The 20,039-nt window shown below is 38.5% G+C and overlaps 1 protein-coding gene across 1 annotated transcript in view; it reads right to left on the reverse strand.

Moving 5' to 3' along the window:
* Window positions 1-514: 514 nt before the first annotated feature.
* Window positions 515-20,039, reverse strand: part of LOC150019767 (lysozyme-like protein 1) — an 80,984-nt gene continuing 61,459 nt past the window's right edge. Inside the window, exons 2-6 of the mRNA XM_090268057.1 lie at window positions 16,456-16,556; window positions 14,702-14,863; window positions 14,048-14,206; window positions 1,503-1,581; window positions 515-710 (exon numbers count right to left, since the gene is read on the reverse strand). Of these exons, the coding sequence (XP_090124183.1) occupies window positions 641-710; window positions 1,503-1,581; window positions 14,048-14,206; window positions 14,702-14,840 (447 nt within the window). The 5' untranslated portion in view covers window positions 14,841-14,863; window positions 16,456-16,556 and the 3' untranslated portion in view covers window positions 515-640. The remainder of the gene's footprint in view (window positions 711-1,502; window positions 1,582-14,047; window positions 14,207-14,701; window positions 14,864-16,455; window positions 16,557-20,039) is intronic.

Genomic DNA, 20,039 nt, shown 5'->3' on the forward strand with positions numbered 1-20,039 from the left:
TTAGGTCAGTTTCCTGTCCGAACACATAAAATCTTCAGGTCTAAGCCTGTAAACAATTTTATCTTGAGCATATGAGTATGGTTTTTAATTTAATAGATTAGTTTAAATGGATGTTGCAGTATCATGGGGAATGCTCTGACCATTGGGAGTAAGAGCTGCAACTGCATCTATTTGATTCCATTAGAGTACCCATGAAGACTACCCAGAGGAAACAGGAACATTCTCTCTGGCAATGCTACATGGAAGAAGGATTGTGTGTCTGCTGACCTAGGAGAAGAATGACCTCATGCCCAGGACGCAGGTCCACAAACTTATTTTTAAATGAATGGCCACTGCAGGTTCAGGGAAACTGGGACTCCTTTCAATAAAGAGACATTTATTTCACTCGGGGCTAGAATGTTTTGTAGGTGACTTTTCAGTTCTTAACATTGTGCTTGTTTGATATAATTGAAACAGAGTTGGGGTGAAGTCAAGACATTTAAATGAAAATATTTATTTCCTTAAAAATGTAGCTTTGTTTTTCCCCCTCCAACTCCGAGAAGAAATATTGGGAGAAAGGGGGACAAAATGACAACAGCATCTTGACATTTATTACACATTTTAGGGAGTCATTGCAAAGCCTCCTTGGTCCAGTTTCAACTCATGGAACATCACATCCTCTTTTCCACTTGGACAGGTCCCTGCCCTCACAGTGTTTCTTCCAGCCTTGCCTACAGAGAGAGAAGCAGAAACAACAGAAACAAACATGACGATTCAAATATTCTTTGGTTCAAAAACCGCAGGTAATTAACACAAATAACACACAGGGTCCAAGATTTAGTTTCATTTGATATTGAGTTCCGAGGACTCTATCCTTTAACCTTGTTAAAACTTTGCTTTCCCCAGTTTTCTTCTAGTCATTAGTTCCCTCAGCAACAAGAAAGCAATTTTTATGAAGATGGATCCTTCCATTAAACACTGACATCTCTGAAAATTTCAGTTCCCCAAGAGGGTGATCTGATATAGCCATGTTCTCAAGAAGCACAGCCGCAAGATGACGCTGAGCACATGCAATCCCAGGGAAGTGTCCTGCCAATTCACTGTGTGACATGGTCATTTTCTTCTCACTGCTGCTTGTTCTCTCCCCACAAAATGTTTCTGTAGCCCTCCAAATCTTATGCAAATCTGAAAAAGTACTGAAACTTTTTTCCTTTGGTGTACTGATGTCACTAACACTTCACAGATGACATTAGAGAGCAACTCTTTTCCCATTGTTTGGAATGTGGAAATCCATTGAAAATTATCATGACTCAATACCATCTCCCCTCCCCATGCAGATGCCTTGCACTGTGTTCACTACATGCTCACACACTGATGGAGAGGGGTATAGACAAGTCACTTCCACACCACTGATGGACCACGCTGAAGAGACGAGTTTGTCAATGTTTCCTGCAGCTGTGATGAATGGACACACTGCAGGTTATGCCCAGGTCAGAATAAGTCTCCTAAAGAAAGCTTCTTACCAATAGTCCATCCCTTCTGTCTCATGAGCAATTTTCTTGGCACAGATAATTGCATCTGTCAGGTTGTCAGTAAGCAAGGCTGTAAGGGAGAGGAGATATGGGGTTAGCTAAGACTTTATTTCTTCACTTTCATCACTGCTTTTTAGGAACGGGGATTTGGAAGTACTAAGACTATATTCCTATTTTTTGTTGAGCTTCTTGGCAAATCAAAGAATTCTATTTGTTTCCAGATCATCCATGTTTTGGATTTCTTGAAGTTTCAGAGGAATAGATCAGTCCTGGGGGATTTTTGGAAATATGTTTAGAGAAGACACAATAGCAGAATGTTTCTTATGTCCTAAAAAATACACAAGACAGGATGGCAGTACAATGTTCTTTACTCAGGTTAATTTGAGATATAAGATCTTTTTATATTAAACTTCATCTATTATAACTTTGTAGTTGTACATTTAAAAATTTACCCAAGGTGTTTTTATATGCAGAAGTTTTTAAGTTTTATGTCAAACACATCAATATTTGCCTTTTATTTTCTGTAGCTTTGAGACACAGTAATTTTTTTCAATTGAAAATGTATTAATATTAGCATTCTTTCCTGCTTTCCCAGAAGTGGCCTTAAAATCCTTTTCAACACAAACACGACAGAAAAAGGCAAGTAAACATAGAAGCCCAACATCAATTCAAAAGAACTTGTGCATCCCTAGGTTCATAGCAGTGCTATTTACAATAGCCAAGTGCTGGAAACAGCCTAAGTGCTTATCAGTAAATGAGTGGATCAAAAAACTGGTACACTTATATAATGGAATACTATGCAGCAGAAAGAAAGAAGGCACTCCTACCTTTTGCAACAGCATGGATGGAACTGGAGAGTATTATGCTAAGTGAAATAAACCAGTTCGTAAAAGACAAATATTATATGATCTCACCTATAAGAGGAATCCAATGAACAAAATAAACTAATGATCAAAATACAACCAGAGGTATGGAAACATGGAACAGACTGACAGCAACCAGAGGGGAGGGGGAAAGGGATAATGGTGGAAAGAAGGGGAAGAGACTAGTCAAATAACATGGACAACAGTGTGGGAATGGACTGTGGGAGCAGAGGTTGGGCTGAGTAGAGGAGGGCAAACGGGGAAAAATTGGGACAACTGTAATAGAACAATAATGAAAAATTAATAAAATAAAATAATTAAAAAAGAGGAAGAAGTCCAACATCATTTCTGTTGCAAATCAGATTCTCTAGAAGCAGATCTTGAGATAGATTTGAGGTACAATTTATTTATTAGGGATTCACACATGTGAAAGCAATGGGGCTGAAGCAGGATTGAGCAGATGGAAATGTCCATCTCTGATACAGTCATTCAAAGGTCCAGCCAACGCTGCTAGGAGCTCAGGAGTGAATATTGTTAATCAGAGTTGCCCCCATAAGACCCGAATAGCCATGTCTTTACAGATCTGCCCCCCTCAGTCACTAGATGTGGGCTGCCCTAGGGGCACAGCCTGAGGGGGGGGGGCAGCTTTCTGCAGCTAAGGCAGACCCTGAAGGAGGTGTTAGGGAAACTGTCTGCAAACACAAGTGCAATTGAAGCCAACGTCTTCCCTCTAAGAGAAATCTAAGCAGTCCATCTCCATGCCCACCACAAGCACCAGAGACAAAACCCACACCATTTGATAGCATTTCTGTTGATCAATTAAAGAAAGATGTTTAAAGAATTGGGTAATGCTTGATGATGAGTAAAGTGCAGTGAGATAGGCACCCCTAAGTTCTTGCTGGTGCGACTGTGGTGGGTTCAACTTTTCAGGCAAGAATTCCAGAGCCTTTAAGTAGTTCTAATCCTTTCACTTAGAAATTTCTTTTTCTGCATCTCTCCTAAGAAAATAACCAAGTGATTTACTGTTGTTTTACTTACAAGAGAAAATTTATTTCCAAAATGGAAAACATCTAATTACCTCATAATTATGGAGGTTCACATTAATGATTCCTCCATATAATGAAATAAGGAGCCATTTAAATCATATTTTTATATACTTTAATAGTATTGAAAACTACTCCCAATAGTTACTAATATTGTAAAAATTTCTGTTTAGAGTTATACTGTCCAATATGGTAGCCATTAGCTATGTGTGACTATTTAAATCTAAATAATTAATACAATTAAAATTTCAGTTCCTGAGTTGCTTTTGCTGCATTTCAGATACTTTATAACACCTTGGCTAGTGATTCTCGTACTAGATAACGTAGATAGATAATATTTCCATCATCTCAGAAAGCATAGAGGATGACATTGATATAAAGAAAAAAAGTCATAAACTAACCACCATTTTAAGAAAGGTTAACTCTTAATAGTGTGATCACCAATGCTTTTAAATCATCATTGTATATTTTCTAAATCTTTTACAATAGAGATGCATTATTTCTATTATCAGAAAATAAAAATAACCAAAGAGAGTAATGTAGCCTAAAATGTTGCACTTTAATGGAATATTGTAATACCAGGTCATTTTGTAGGTCAATTGAAAATAAAATTTTTTTCTTGAGTATGCTGGTTTAGTTACTAAACTAGAGGATAAACATAGTGATTAATTTCTTTTAAGCAAATTCATTCCTTTTTTCTTTTTAAATATTTTATTTATTTATTTTTACAAAGATGGGAAAGAAGCAAGAGAGGGAGAGAAACATCAATGTGTGGTTGCTTCTCGTGCGCCCCCAACTGGGGACCTGACAAGAAACCCAGGCATGGGCCCTGACTGGGAATCCAACCTGTGACACTTCGGTTCACAGGCCAGTGCTCAATCCATTGAACCACACCAACCAGGTCTGGCAAATTCATTCTTTTTTTTTTTTTTTTTTTTTTCAGATTTAATGTGTTTTATTGATTAAAATATTACATTTGTGCCAATTTCCCTTCCCTCTGCTCCCCTCCACCCGGTGGCCCCCCTCCCTCCAGTTGTCCCCCCCTTTTAGATTATGTCCATTAGTTGTGCATACAGTTCCTCCCAATCTCTCTCCGTCTATTCCATTCCCTCTTATCATGATCCCCAATTCCTATATCATCTCCCTCCCTCTCCCCACTCCCCCTCCCTGTTGACCTCCCCCCACTATGCTTCCCTTACCCACAGTTCCTTTTCCACTCTCGTTGCCTGTTTCATTTGCCTTTGTTTCATCTCCCTAGCTTCTGTTTTTTAAACCAGTCCCTTTAACATCTCATATAACAGTGGTTTGGATCTAATGAACTCTTTCAGTTTTATTTTGTCCTGGAAACACTTTCTCTGTCCTTCTATTCTGAATGACAATTTCGCTGGATAGAGTATTCGTGGTTGTAGGTTTTGGATTTTCATTACTTTGAATATTTCTTGCCAGTCCCTTCTTGCTTGTAGTGTTTCCCTTGAGAAGTCAGCTGATAGTCTAATTGGGACCCCTTTGTACATAATTCTTTTCTTCTCTCTTGCTGCTTTTAAGATTCTCTCTTTATCCTTAATTTTTGACATTTTGATTATAATGTGTCTTGGAGTGGTTCTCCCTGGGTCCAGTCTCTTGGGAACTCTCCTTGCTTCCTGGACCTGCATGTCTATTCCTTCCCCAAGTCTGGGAAGTTCTCCTTTATTATATTTTCACTCAATTTTTCAAGTTCTAGTTCATCTTCCTCATTCTCTGGCAAACCAATGATTCTTATGTTGGGCCTTTTATAGCTGTCCCAGAGGTTTCTGATCCTCTCATTGTTGCTTCCTATTTCCTCTCGCTGCATTGGTTGACTGCTTGTTCCTTCTCCATATTCCAGTTTGTTGAAATGAACTCTGGATTCCTCACCATCTGTCTCGTATGTGGTTTTGTTCCTTTCGTTATGGAAGTTTTTCGCTTCTTTCATATCTTTTTCCTGCTCTTTTGTGAATTCTGTAAGCCACCTGATAACAATGGCCCAGAACTGAGCCTCTGACAGGTTTCTTATCTGTTCATCTGTCAGGTTCTCTATCTGCTGTCTGGTGAGTTGTGCCACCGGGATCTCTATATTTGTCTGCCACATTTTGACAGGTGCGTTTTGTTTTCCTGGGCCGGCTGTCCGGGGCAGTGCCTGTGTACGCGTCACAAATCAGCGACCGGCCGGCGCCTGCCTGTCCGCGACCTATTTCGCAGCCCTGTGGTGCTTTCTGTGGGGGCGGGGGTCCAAGATGGATTCACACAGTTATTCAGCTAGGAGACCGGGATCCGTCCTCCCACCCCCCTGGGCCTCACTGTTCAAGGCGATGCTGCGGCTGCTCCCCAGCGCCCGGAATCGCGCAGGCCAGGGGCTTGATTGGAGTCGCGCACGCCAGGGGCTTGATTGCCTCCGGGATTTTTCGCCGCCCCGCCCGCCGCTCCGCAAACAGCTTTGCCTTCTTTAACTCTTACCTGCCCAAATGGCACCGCTGGTTTATAACTTCATATGTTGGGCTTCCGTGTAGTTTTATTTTCTGGAATTTCTAGTTATCCTTTGTTTTGAAGTAGTTGTATTCCTCTATAGTTGTAGAGGAAGACCTAGCGTGTCCGTCTAAGCCTCCATCTTGGCCGGAAGTCCCAAATTCATTCTTAATGTGGTTTATTTTTTATTTAAAACACAAACCTATTAACCAGGAGAAAATTAACAAAAAATATGATCTATAAATGATAACAAATTGAGACACTTTATGCAAATTCACTAGCATTGGGCATACAGTGAATAAAGATTTGTTAGGTTATAAAAGTTTTTGCTTTCTTTCTAGAGAGATAAATATTTAGAATAATAATAGATATAACTAATAGCTAACTTTTATAGAAAACTTACTGCGTGTGCGTGTCAGGCACGTGGTAGGTCTCTTCATGTATTATCTTAGTCTTTGAAATAGCCATGTGGGTGGGCACCATTATCATCCTTATAAACCGAGGTTATATACCCAGTAAATGAGTCTGCACTCAAACTTAGGGCTTAAAACCTATTATCTTTGGCTATTTCCTTCCAACAGAGCTACTTAAGCAAAATTTCCACTTATGGGACATTATGGGCTAATGAAGTTGATAATAAAAACATAAATGATTTATTAATTTTTAAAGTATTTATTTATTATGAGATTATTAAAAGTTAAGAGCTTGGTATCTGATACATGTTCACATTACTTAGAAACACTTCTTGCTAAGTGCTGAGATACTGTGGTTTGTGTTTGGAAGTGGTTGGGGCCTGTTTCCTAGGAGAAGTGGGTTCAGTGAGGCCTCGGGGGTGGAAAGGACACAGATTACATATAGTAGGGAAGAAGCAGACAGTATTTTATTGCACCAGGATTGGAGCCCAGCCCAGCCATGTCCACAAAGAGCAAGGCTGGTATTCAGGTGAAGGCAGTCTGCTTGGCTGAAGAGGCCATGTGATCACGGGTGGGAGGAATGGGTTCTGTAGGCCCAGGCTTGGGTAAGAAGTTTGTCAGCCTTTTGTTCTGTCATCACATTTCTTTGTACAATTGAGATGTTGCAAAAGTGCCAGTGGGATGTGACTTGGAATTTGCTTAAGGTGATATGATAAGGGTGGTGGGGGCTGGGAGATAAAGAAACTGAGGTGGAGCTGAGATGTGAAAACACAATGGAATCACCACAGAGGGGCAGCAGAGGGGCAGGAATGAGCTAAGATAACAAGTATTTATATGGATCCATGCCAAGAACTGCTTCTGCTCAATTTACTTTAAGTAGACAATTCCATCCTGTCAAACATGAATGAGGAAAGGGTTATTATGTTGAATGGCAAAGCATTATTCAATTGCATAGTTTATTCTCCTACATACAACAGCAGAAAGAAGTAACAATCTGCACAAAAAGAGCCACTATTTTCAGTTGTTGGTTTTGCTTCAGGCCTGCCTCTCCTCATCATCCTCCTACATCCCAACTGAAATATCACTACCCTGCCCACAATTTACATCTCTTTGCCATCTCTGGTGTGACAAAGGCCAACTCAGATACCAGGCTGGTGAGAAATAGAGATTAATGTAAACTGGCTAGACTAGATACAAGAGGCAATAACCACCTTCTTTTTCTTAGACATCTCTTATTTTGAAGAGGTCTATGAAGTGAGGGAAAATAAAGACAGCTATGATAATGTTATAGTATGTGTATATATAACAAGTATTCTGTCCAAGTAGTTTGGAGAAGGTAGGCAGGAATTTTAGAACTACCATTTGGTATGGAAGTGAGGAGATTCTACAGCTTCAAAGATGGACATGAAATGCATGTATACAATACATACATGAAATGTCATGTACCTAGTAAACATACCTTAATGCTAAATTATTTTCAGGCTCCATAATAAATGTCCCTACTGTGTAATACATGAGACAGAATGACACTGCCCATAACTAAAGACTCTCTGGCCTGACTGAGGGAGGACAGTCACTGATAGGTGATTACAATATAAAGTCAACATCTTGTTATCTATTTTAAAGCCGTCCCTAAAATATCCCATGCTCTATTTACATATTTATTTTGTAGTGTACATTGATATGAAAGAGAGACATCCATCACTTGTTTCTCATATGAGCCCCCAATGAGGATAAAACCTGCAAATTTTGGTGCACACAACGATGCTTCAACCAGTTGAGCCACACAGCCAGGGCAAAAAATCCCATGTTCTTTATGATGAGAAAACAGATATGAATTTTCCTTGACCTTTTGCCATGAATCATCCAATATTTTAACTTCTAGAATCCAAGATTGTCTTACAGATAGACATTTATCCAGACCTCCTTAACTGGAACCAAATTGAACAATAATCAATTATTGTTATATTAAGCTGAGTGTAAAGTTAAACATGGGCATGATGAAATAACAAATTTTCTCTCTCATTGTGAACAACTAGAAAATCAGACACACTATATGAGAACAGAATTTTTAGATTTGACACAACAGGCAATGCAGAATCACAAGTCTTGAGAGATGGAAACCCAATGAGGTGAGCCTTGTGATTGCCACAACTTTCTGGGCAGAGGCATTTTCCAGATCAGGAAGGCAGAAGCCAGGCAGAGACAGCAATGAAAGCAGAGGAAACTAGATCAAAGGCCAAGGCAGCTGGAATTTGTGGAGAAGAGTGCCTGAGAGGCAGGAGCTACCCAGAAGGAGAGTACTAAATTCCACTGAGGAAAGGATTAAGAAGTACAAATGGCCAGTTATAAAAACAGCTATCGGGATGTAAAGTACAGCCCAGGGAATATAATCAGTAGTATTGTAAGAACTATGTGTGATGTTAGATAGATACTAGACTTGATGGGGAAACTCAAAGAGTTAAAAATTTTTAGCCTTATGTATATAGTTAATAGGCTTGGTGATAGATGCATTTAGAAAGCTATTGCTCCAGGAATTGGAATGTATGACTGGACCTACCCTGACTCCAGGAGACCCACAAGCAATTCGACCTCTGTGCCCCAGGAGGACTGCAAGCGATCAAGATGGTATCTGAGCCATTGTGCCTTAGGGAGGGAATGTCCCCGACCAGGACTCAGATAAAGAATCATTGGTCAGCAGATGCAGGAATGCTAGGAAAATTGCAGACTGCAGTCTTTATCTGATTAACATTTCCCCCTGAATTCCAAACCCCTTCTTTCTTTCCTACCCTCTTCTTCTCCTTATAAAAGGGATAGGCATCTGAACAAAGTGCCAATAAAGATTCAACCCTTATCTCTACTTATTGGTCTGGTAGCGACAGGCAGCATGAACACCAACTTTCCCAGTTTCAGATTTATGGAGTGATCGCTTTGTAAGGTATATAAATGTCTAATCACTATGTTGTACACTTGAAACTGATATAATAGTGTATGTTAAATGTAGTGCTCATTTCAGCAACACATATACTAAAAATAGTGTATGTTAACTGTAATTGACAAAAGAAAAGAAAAAGAATTCCATCGCTTCTTTAGCTGAAGGCTACACCGGGCAGCAACAGGTAAAACTCCTCAAGGTATTCACAGAACAATTACAAGGGACCTGAACAATTACAGAGCTCAAACAGGGCTGGGAGACATTTAATTTCTGACCAGGAAGAGAAGAGAAACCTTGGGACAGTCAAAAGAGACACTAGAGAAGACTTGCCTTGGTAGAAAGACTAAACTAGTTCTACCACAAAGACAACTCTAGAACTTTCCTGGTCAGAGTTAACTGCTTGCCAAGATGAGGTGAGCCTTGGAAAGACAACACAATGCAGATGCTCAACAAAGAAACATATGCTATATCTAGTATACAATACAAGGATATTGTATGTGCAAAGAAGCATGAAAATGTAAACCATGACCAGGAGAAAGATCAGTCAAGGGAAACATTAAGAAATGACAGACTTGACTGAATAAGCAGACAGAAAATTTAAAACAGTACTTATAAATATGCTTATTTATTATATCAATGACTTAAAGAAAAACATGAATAAAGTGAGAGAAATGAAACATGAAACAATTAACTAGCACTGAAAAAATTACAGTACCTGAAATGAAGTATTCAATTGATGAATTTAATAGATTAGGCATGTCAGAAAAAAGGATCAGAGAACTTGAAGGTATAGCAATGAAAACTACTGAAAATAAAACACAAAAGGTTGGGGGAGAGATAAAGAGCCCCAGTGACCTAACATCAAGTGATCTAAAACATGTCATTATAGTCCTGGAAGAAAAGATGAAAATTATAATCTCAGGGATCCATGAGGTTAATGAGTATCAAGTAAGATAAATGTAAGAAAATATCTGAGGTCTGTCCAGAAGGTATCCAGCCATGTAATATGAAAAATAGAGACATTTATTAAAGAAAATACAAGATACAAGAAACATTGTACGTAGGACAATGATGCCTCCATCCCCTTCAAAGTAGGCACGTTGGGCACACAATTCTCCCACTTGCCATCAGCTGACCCATCATATTTTCCTGAATCTCATTGATGGTCTGAAACCTCTTCTCTTTCAAAGGTGATTTTAGTTTTGGGAAAAGCCAGAAATTGCAGGGCGCCAAATGTAGGCTGTAGGAGAGCTGAGCCACCTGGGTGATTTAATATTTCACTAAAGAACCCTGAATAATACATGATGCATGAGGAGGTGTATTGTTGTGTAGAAGCTGCCAATCACCAGTTGCCCATAACTGTGGCTTTCTGAATCATTTGAACAGCTTCCATGGAGGAATGTTCAAGCTTAACACAAAATTGGATGCAGATTTGTTGCTCTACTCGCTCAGTCATTTTGAATGTGACAGCCACACAATACACATGCTCACTCACTGTTATCTACTGCCCTTACTGACTAGTACAGTGAAGTCATCATTGTTGACGCATGCGCATTCCAGTCCACTCTCCTTGGCTGCCAGGTTACATCGATGTCATGCAAACCATTCTCATTATATTAACAATAGCTAGACTTTTTCCAGACAGACCTCGTACACTATGATTAAATTGCTGATAAATTGGTGCTAAAATATAATCTTAAAAGCAGCTAGCTAGAGGAAATAGTACACATTACATATTTTCCATATGTAAAAAAAAAAACAAAACAATGTTTTTTCATAGTAAACAAGTCAAGCAGAAGACTATAGGACATCTTTAACAAATCAATAAGAAAGCATTTGTCAGTCTAGGATTTATATAGAGAGGAGATATTACTCAAAGAAGAAATATAGACATTTTCAGATAAGCAAAATCTAAGAGAATGCTTACGAGTAGACCTCCACTCAACACGGTAGGTTTCAAAGCAACCATACAATAATTGCATTCAATGTAAATGGTCTAAACCAAGGTTCAGCAAACTATGGCCTACAGGCCCACCTTCTGTTTTTGTAAATAAAGTTTTATTGGAATATAACCATGCCCATTCGTTTATATATTATCTATGACTGCTTTTGTATTACATGAAAAATTAAGTTGTTGCAACTTATGGTCCACAAAGTGTAAAATATTTACTATCGAGCCCTTTAAGACAAAGCTTGTTGACACCTGGTCTAAACATTACTACTGAAAAGCAGAGCTTATTAACCTGGATATAAAACAGCACCTAACTACATGCTGCCTATAAGAAACTTGCTATATGTAGCTATAAATATATAGCTATAAATATATGAATAGGTTAAAAGTAAAATAAATATACCATGCAAAGAATGTGGAATGGCTATATTATTGTCAGGCAAAGTAGATTTGGTAATATGAAATATTACAAATTTAAGGAGAGTCGTTGGCTCTATCGATAGCAGGTCCAGTACATCAAGAAGATACAACAGTCCTCATGTCTATGTACCTGGCAAGGCTGTTTTCCTTTCTGGGTGTTATAGGGAAGGATCCACTTTTGTTGCTTATTTGGGTTTTGGCAGAATTCAGTTCCTTGTAGTTGTAGGACATGCTGCCTCCTTGTTGGGTGTCAGGTGAGGGCCATTCCCAGCTACTATAGGCCCCCTAAATTCTGTGACTTACGGCCTCCTTTTCCCATCTTAACAAGCCAGCAATGGTGGGTCAAGTACCTCATATTTTGAAGCTTTCCTCCTCCTTCAGTTGTCACAAAATATTTCTCTAACCACATCTGGAAAAATTCTCAATTTTTAAGGACTTGAGATTAGATTGGGCCCACCCAGATAACTTAGAATAACCTACCCGTCTCAAGGTTAGTACCCTTAGTCATATTTGCAAGGTCTCTTTGGCCATGTGAGGCAACATGTTCATAGGTTTCAGCTATTAGAAAATGAATGTTCTGGGAGGCCATTATGAGCCTATGATGGGAAGTAATGCCCATAACCAATTACCGTGTTCCAAGGGAAGACTTCATCGGCAAACTCTGAGGGAATGCTAATGAGATTTAACAGGATGAGGAGGGGTTTAAAAGTCATACCTGCAAGAAGGTGAAGATAACAAATGTTTTAGCCCAGAAGACACAAAATTGAATATGAGAAATATCTCCTAACCATTTAAAATATTTAATAACTGTATATGTATGAAATAGAGCAAATTTGTTTTGAAGAAATTCAGAAGGAAAAACTAGGATTAATGGAAAAAAAGCTATAAGGAGATAGATCTTGGTCCAATGAAAGAATGTTCTAAATTAGGGCTGAGCAATGATTGGGTGATCTCCCTCTGGAGGTAGTGAGCATTCTGTATTAATCTAGGGCTAGGGACAATTTACTTCATAAATTAACATATAATTCAATCATTTATACATTCTAATATATGTACTGATCACCTTGTATATGTCAAAGATAAATTAAAAGTTTATTTCCTGCTCCTAAAGAATATGCCATATGATCTTTTATCTCTGTTCTTGCTCCTCATTCCCACCATTCATTTATTTAACGAATATTTATTGAGCTTCAAAAATGCCAGGTACAATTCTAGGCACTGAGGACACATCAATGATCAAAACGGTTAAAACTCCTGCATTCATTAAGCTTACATTCTAGAGAGAGTGCAAAAAAGACAATCATTTACTGAGCTCTGTCCTTCTGCGACTGAATATCTCTTACATAAGTCCCTTCTCCATGCCCCCATTCATGACCATTGTCAGGTCTTTTAATCTCTCACCTCAACAATGGCAGTGGCACTTAAACAGTGCCTTCGTTAATGTCTCTTGCACTCTGCTTGCAGATTTATCTTTCTGAAACAATGCTTTACAACTAACTTCTATTGATTTTCTACTGCAGGCAGAAATCAGTACATGCTCCCTAGCTTGGCTTCCAAGGTCCTTTATAGTCAGGTAGTAATCAGCCTTTCCAATTGCATGTCCTGTTATTTGTTTTCATGTCTCCTTTGTTCCAGATAGGACAAATGTCTCACCTCTCCCCGCTTGTGCCCACACACCCCCACAAACACCTTTTTGCCTTTGTTTTCTTCCTTACCTGGAGTGACTCCTCTCTATCTCTGAATATCCAAATCTTATCTATCCTCCAAGTCCTAGATCAAATATCACTGCATCTACAAAACTTTCCATAATTTTTTCCCCATGATTTTCTTAATAATATCTCTTTCCTCTAAATCCCACAGCATTCAACCCACAATTGTTTTTAGTGCTGCAAGTAATTTCACATAAGCATGGATTCTCTTCCCTAATGGGAGAGTTCATGTCTGATTCACCTTGCTATCCTCAATTCTGTGTGCACCTATATTTCTTAAATTATTAAAGTAGAAGATTTGGAAGTGAATTCTGGCTTTATTTATGCTCTTTTAAAATGTGATGTAAAGTGTATTTATAGGTCTCATTCTGTACAAAGAGGATTAACTGCATCCTTTGAGTGAATTGCTTATGAAAATTAGTTAGCAAACAGCTCCCTCCTTCTTATTGAAGATATTTAATATCTCTATCCATGAAAGGGTAGTAAGATCACTTATCTATCTCACCGTTTTCATGGTGGACGTTATAAAAATTATCCTAGAAGAAATAAGTCATCTGTGAATCTGGAGTGTCACCTTGGGAAACTATTGAACAATTTATTGGTCTGGTATAAATCTAATTGCACATCTGAACTTCAAATTTTAGTTAATTCAGAAAATGAGTGGATATTCCATTATCAGCTTTCATGCCTTTGTCCCTGAGGATGAAAATCAAAACTGTACCTGAGCAGGCTATATGGCAGTAGTTCCTCTCTTCTAGCTCTGCACGTCTGCACCACGTGTAACTGTTTATCTGAAAAATGCCATAGTCAGTGCTTCCATCCTTCAGGACATTCTGAGCTGTGGTGTTGTAGTGGTTCTCATGGTATGCCATGCAGATCCCTAGAGGGGAAAAGTCAGAAATCCCAGAAAAAGAATGGCATTGTTTCTTCTAACTCTGTTTTGAGGAGAGAGTTCCCTTGTATATGCTACAATGCTCTGCTCCCAACAAATCTTGGGGAAGGTCAGCGCAGACAGCACAATCATGGGGCACATGACAGGCAGGGATGAACACCTAAAACTCCACCCCTAGTCAGTTGTTGATCTGAATGCCATTAAAATCAGGTTTGCCCCACAATGCCAGTAAAGGGGCAACGTTTTCTCCCTCCCTCCTGGTATCATTGGTACAGGACTCCAGAAGTTGGGACATGAGGGGTATAGCAGAGGGACCCCAGAGAGGAGCAGTTGATGAGAACAGGTGAGCCTAGTGGCCATCCCTGGTGGGGCAGATTATGGAAAAGCTGGGAACCAATAAATGGAAGTGTATGTAGATGGGGCCTTTGACATTTGGGGGGGGAGATCAAGAATAGAAATAGAACAGGAAGGGAGAAATCTCACAGTTTCCAAGGCTAAAGCCCTGGAAATTGTCCAGGCCAGTCCTTAAAAGTATTTTTGCCAGTTCGCAGCGAGTGTAGATTTTGGGCTCAGTGACTGTGACCAGACAGCCAATCAGGGCCAAGATGCTGACAGCCTTCATCCTGGGCCCATGGAAGGCACAACCTGTCAAAGATTAGAAGACCAGGTCAGACAACTTTGCTTTATCCTGAGATTAAGTCTGTCACCAATGAGAACTTCAAAATCTGCCAGCCACAGATGTGGAAGGCCTGAATCAGGGGAAAAAAGGTACAGAGAGGACCCAGTCCAGGGGAAGAATGAGTGCAGCTCTTTCCCTAATAGTTACTTTCAAGCAAATACTCTGTTCCTAGGATCAGGCAAGCAAAGAATTCAGCCCTCCTTTCACTATCCAGCAGGAAACCACAGAGGGTGATACATTTCTAGGATTCTCATTAATTTTATGAAGAGAAAAAACAAACAAACAGAATACAAAGAGCTAGGCATTTTCCTACAGGTACAGAAACAGACACCCAATTTCAGCCACACATGGGTCTGTGTAGACAACTTCAAGATTTATTGTTTGAGGGTTGAGAGAAGGGAGAAGACATAGCACCTTATCTTTCTTCTATTCTCTTTCCTTGATACTTTTCCAAATGTGGGTGCGTTCATAAAAAATTATCAGTCATATCACAATTCTAATATATTTTCGGGGGCTGCTCCACCACTGTTTCATGAGGTCTCTGAAAAGTCTGATGTCAACTGATGAGCAGGAGGGGGACAGATGACAATAGGTCACAAGAGGAGGAAACTGTTGGGTGTGGGAGTAGAAGGGCCATAAAGGGACCCTTGCTGAATTATTTAAAATGGGAATTAGGATCAAGAGCATCATCCCTTATCAGGTTCCTAGTTTTCCAGAAGAGTTTCCTTTACTGAAGTAATCTGGCTTCCCCAAATATAATGACCTTGCTGAGATGGCAGTGGAGGGAAATTTTTGATAACTGCTCATGATACCAAAACTGATATTCTTACATATTTTCATGCCATATCATTTTCTGCACCTGTCTTGAAATTTCTAACACTATTAGTTTCCCCTCTTCGAGTTAGGTTCCCCAACTGAGAGGTAAAGCTAAAAAACAGGGCTGAGTGTTCAGCAAGGCCAGAGGGAGAGTGTCTGTGGGGCTTTAACATAACTAAGCATTAAGGAAGGTAACTACATGTCATCTGCGATGTGTAGAATGCAAGCTGGCCAATAGCAAGGATCAGCAAAACCCACCTGCTTTTATTGGAACATAGCTATGCCTATTCAGTCATATATTGTGTATGGCCCCTTTCTCACTGCAGCGGCATAATTGAATGGTTTTATTAGAGTTTGTAGGGATCACAAGGCCTAAAATATAATCTGACCCTGTAAAGAAAAAGTCCGCCGTGTACAGCATTGAACTATGACCTAGTGTTGGTAAAGGCAACGAGAGGGAGACAAACAAGGTATAAAATATAGCATTTACACATTAAATTGGTTTCCATCTCCTGCCTTAGAATCTTACTGTTCTCAAACAAATAAAATGAAACAAAACAAAACCCCACAGCAATGGTAGTCCCAAGCATAATGTTTTACATCCTTCAAGCCAGGAGTTGACACTGATAGTCCTTTGGACAGTGATTTCAGCAGAGTAATTTAGTTCTTATTGAAGACAGATTCCTGAGGTCTGCCCCAAAGATGTCACTCAGGTGAATTTGTGGGATACTGCTCTACTTACTCAATTAGTGCTGGGTGTCTTTCATGAGCTTCCTACATCCCATGAAGCCATTTCTGAGTCTTTCCATGCACAAGTGATCCTGCCTTTAGCCAAGATCCTTTCTATAGAGTCATAGAGAAAGAAGAATTCTTAGCTCTTTTGTCTCCAACTGCCTACAGATTCTAGAATTCTATTCTTGGGACTGAGAGGATAACTACGTTCTGGGCCTTCCTACCTCTTTTTTCCTTCTTTCTCAATAGCCCTCCAACTCAGCCAGAGCCTGCCATCCAAGTGAGAGCTCTTCTCTACAGCATCTGTCTCCCAACTTTATCACAAATCTCATCAATAAAGTTGAGTATGTGCCCTCTGTAGGTAAGCCACACTCATGTATTTCTGTACTAATTTTACATAAATTATAAATATACAGCAAATTAAAATTTAAAGAGGATGAGATAGAGGTGAAATTAACATTTACTTTTTTTTATTAAGAGCACACAATACCTTGAGACTTTTAAATAAATGATACCGGAACAACTAGCTATTTCCAAAACAAGCAAACTAACAAAAACACACCCATAATAAAGTAATAAAAATAAAACAAGTTACATTGAAGGACATATATCTCATACTTCATATGTAAATTATCTCAAAATTTATCAAAAATCTAAATGTAAAAAGTAAAACTACAAAACTTTTGAAGTAAATACAGGAGAAAATCTGCAGTACCACAAATTTGGCAATGAATTTTTAGATACACTATCCAAAGCATCATTCATGAAAGAAAGAAATGGGTAGATTGGACTCAATCAAAGTTAAAAACTTTTGCCTTTTGAAAGACACTGTTAAAGAGAATGAAAAGACAAGTCACAGATTGGAAAAAGTATTTACAAATTCCATATCTGATAAAGCCCTTGTTTCCAGAATATATAAAGGACCCATGGAACCCAACAATCAGCAGCACAAACCATTAGAGAATGGGCAGATGAGCTGAACAGAAATATCATGAGAGAAAGCAGAATGATGGCAAATAAGCATATAAAAAGATGGTCAACATATTTTGTCATTAGGGAAATGTAAATTAAAGCCAAAATGAAATATCACTTCGCACCTATTAGAATAACTAAGATTAATCAAACAGATCATATCAATTGGTGATGAAGATATGTAACAGCACGAAGTCTCAGTGAAATGAAAAATAGTGAAGTCACTTTGGAAAACAGTTTGGCAGTTTCTTACAAAATTAAACCTAGACATCAATCAAACCAACAATCACATTCTTAAGTATTTATCCAAGTGAATTGAATATTATGTTCACAGAACTAAAACAAGTATTACAAAAACTTATATGGAACCACAGAAGACCCCTAACAACCATAAAAATCTTGAGAAAGTAGAACAAAGTTGGAGGAATTATGCTACCTGATATCAAACTATATTTCAAGGTCATAATAATAAAATTAGCATGACACTGGCATAAAAACAGACATATAGATCAAAGGAGCAGAGGAGAGAGTCCAGAAATAAACCGACACCTTCATAGTCAATTAATATTTGATGAAGGAGGAAAAAACATACAATGGAATAAAGATAGTCTATTCAATAAGTGGTGTTGGGAAAACTGGACAGATAAGTGCAAAAAATGAAATGGAACCACCTTCTTACATCATACACAAGAATAAATTCAAAATGGATTAAAGACTTAATTGTTAGCCTTGAAACCATAAAAATCCAAGAAGAAAACAAAGATGGTAAAAAATCTCAGACATTTTTCATAGCAATATATTTTTTGACTATATCTCCTCTGACAAGAGACACAAAAGAAAAAATAAACAAATGGGACTACCTCAAACTAAAAATCTTTTGCATAGCAAAGGAAACTATCAACAAAATGAAAAGACAACCCACTGAATAGGAGAACACATTTGCCAATGATACCTCTCATAAGGGGTTAACATCCAAAACTTATAAAGAACTTATAAAATTCAACACCAAAAAAACCCCCAAAACAATCCAATTTAAAAATGGGCAAAGTACCTAAATATGCAGTTCTCCAAAAAAGACATAGAGTTGGCCAATAGACATATGAAAATATGCTCAATGTCACTAATCATCAGATAAATGCAAATTAAAAACACAATGAGATATCACCTCACACCTATCAGAATGGCTATCATCAATAAATCAACAAACAACAAGTACTGGCAAAGATGCAGAGAAAAGGTAACCCTCGCACACTGTTGGTGGGAATGCAGATTGGTGCAACCACTGTGGAGAATAATATGGAGTTGCCTCAAAAAATTAAAAATGAAACTCACTTTTGGCCCAGCAATTCCACTTCTTGGAATATATCTGAAGAAACCCAAGACACCAATTTGAAAGAATATAAGCACCTCTGTGTTCATTGCAACATTATTTACAATAGCCAAGATTTGGAAGAAGCCGAAGTGCCCATCAGTGGGTGAGTGGATAAAAAAGCTGTGTCTGTTTACACAATGAAATACTATTTGGCCTTAAAAAAGAAGGAAATCTTACCTTTTGGGACAGCATGGATGGACCTGGAGAGTATTGTACTAAGTGAAATAAGCCAGTCAGAGAAAGATAAATATCATGTGATTTCACTTAGATGTGGAAAATAATTAACAAAAGAAACTAACAAACAAAATAGAAACAGACTCATAGATACTGAGGACAGACTGACTGCTGTCAGAGAGAAGAGATGGGGGCTGAGTGAAAAGGTGAAGGGTTTAAGCAAATAAATAAATAAATAAATAAATAAAACCCCTCATGACCACAGACTGTTGTATGGTGACTATCAAAGGGAAAGGGGGTGGGGAGAGTAAAGAGAGGGCATACATATGGTGAGAGAAGGGAAACGACTTAGGGTGGTGAGCACATAATACAATATACAGATGATGTGTTATAGAACTGTACCCTTGAAACCTATATAATTTTACTAATCAATGTATCTCCAATACATTCAGTAAAAAATAAACAGGTAAAAGGTAAAAAAATATGTTTGCACAAAAACAAGTTAACTAATGTTTATAGCAGCTTTATTCATAACCACTAAAAACTGGAGGCAACTAGATGTCCTTCAACAGGAGAATGTATAAACAAACTGTGGTATATTCATTCAATGAAATACTACTCAGCAATAAAAGAAACAAGCTATTGATTTCAACAACATGAATGACTGTCAACTGCATTTTACTAATTAAAAGAAGCAAACCAAAAGACTACATATAAAAAAAGCAAAACTATGGGATGCAAAACAGATCAGTGATTGTCAGGGGCTAAGGAAGGGGCTGAATACAAAGGGACTTCCCAAGGGAAATTTTAGATCAATAGAACTATTCTTTGTGGTACTGTGGTAGTGGATACATGACAATAAATTTGTCAAAATGCATAGAACTGTGCACCACAGAGAATAAATTTTGTTGTATGCAAATTAAAAAAAATCAACCAGTATCCCAGCATGGAAAGCAGATGATGACAAAGAAAGTTAACTGTATAATGCAACCTCACTGAGGGGAATGGGGAAAAGAGTTACTCATCTAGGTCACTTTGGACAACAGTGCTTTGACTGGATATTTAAGACCAAAGAC

This window comes from Furipterus horrens, unplaced genomic scaffold (assembly GCF_987537825.1).
Source record: "Furipterus horrens unplaced genomic scaffold, mFurHor1.1.pri manual_scaffold_2, whole genome shotgun sequence".
Taxonomy (NCBI): Eukaryota; Metazoa; Chordata; class Mammalia; order Chiroptera; family Furipteridae; genus Furipterus; species Furipterus horrens.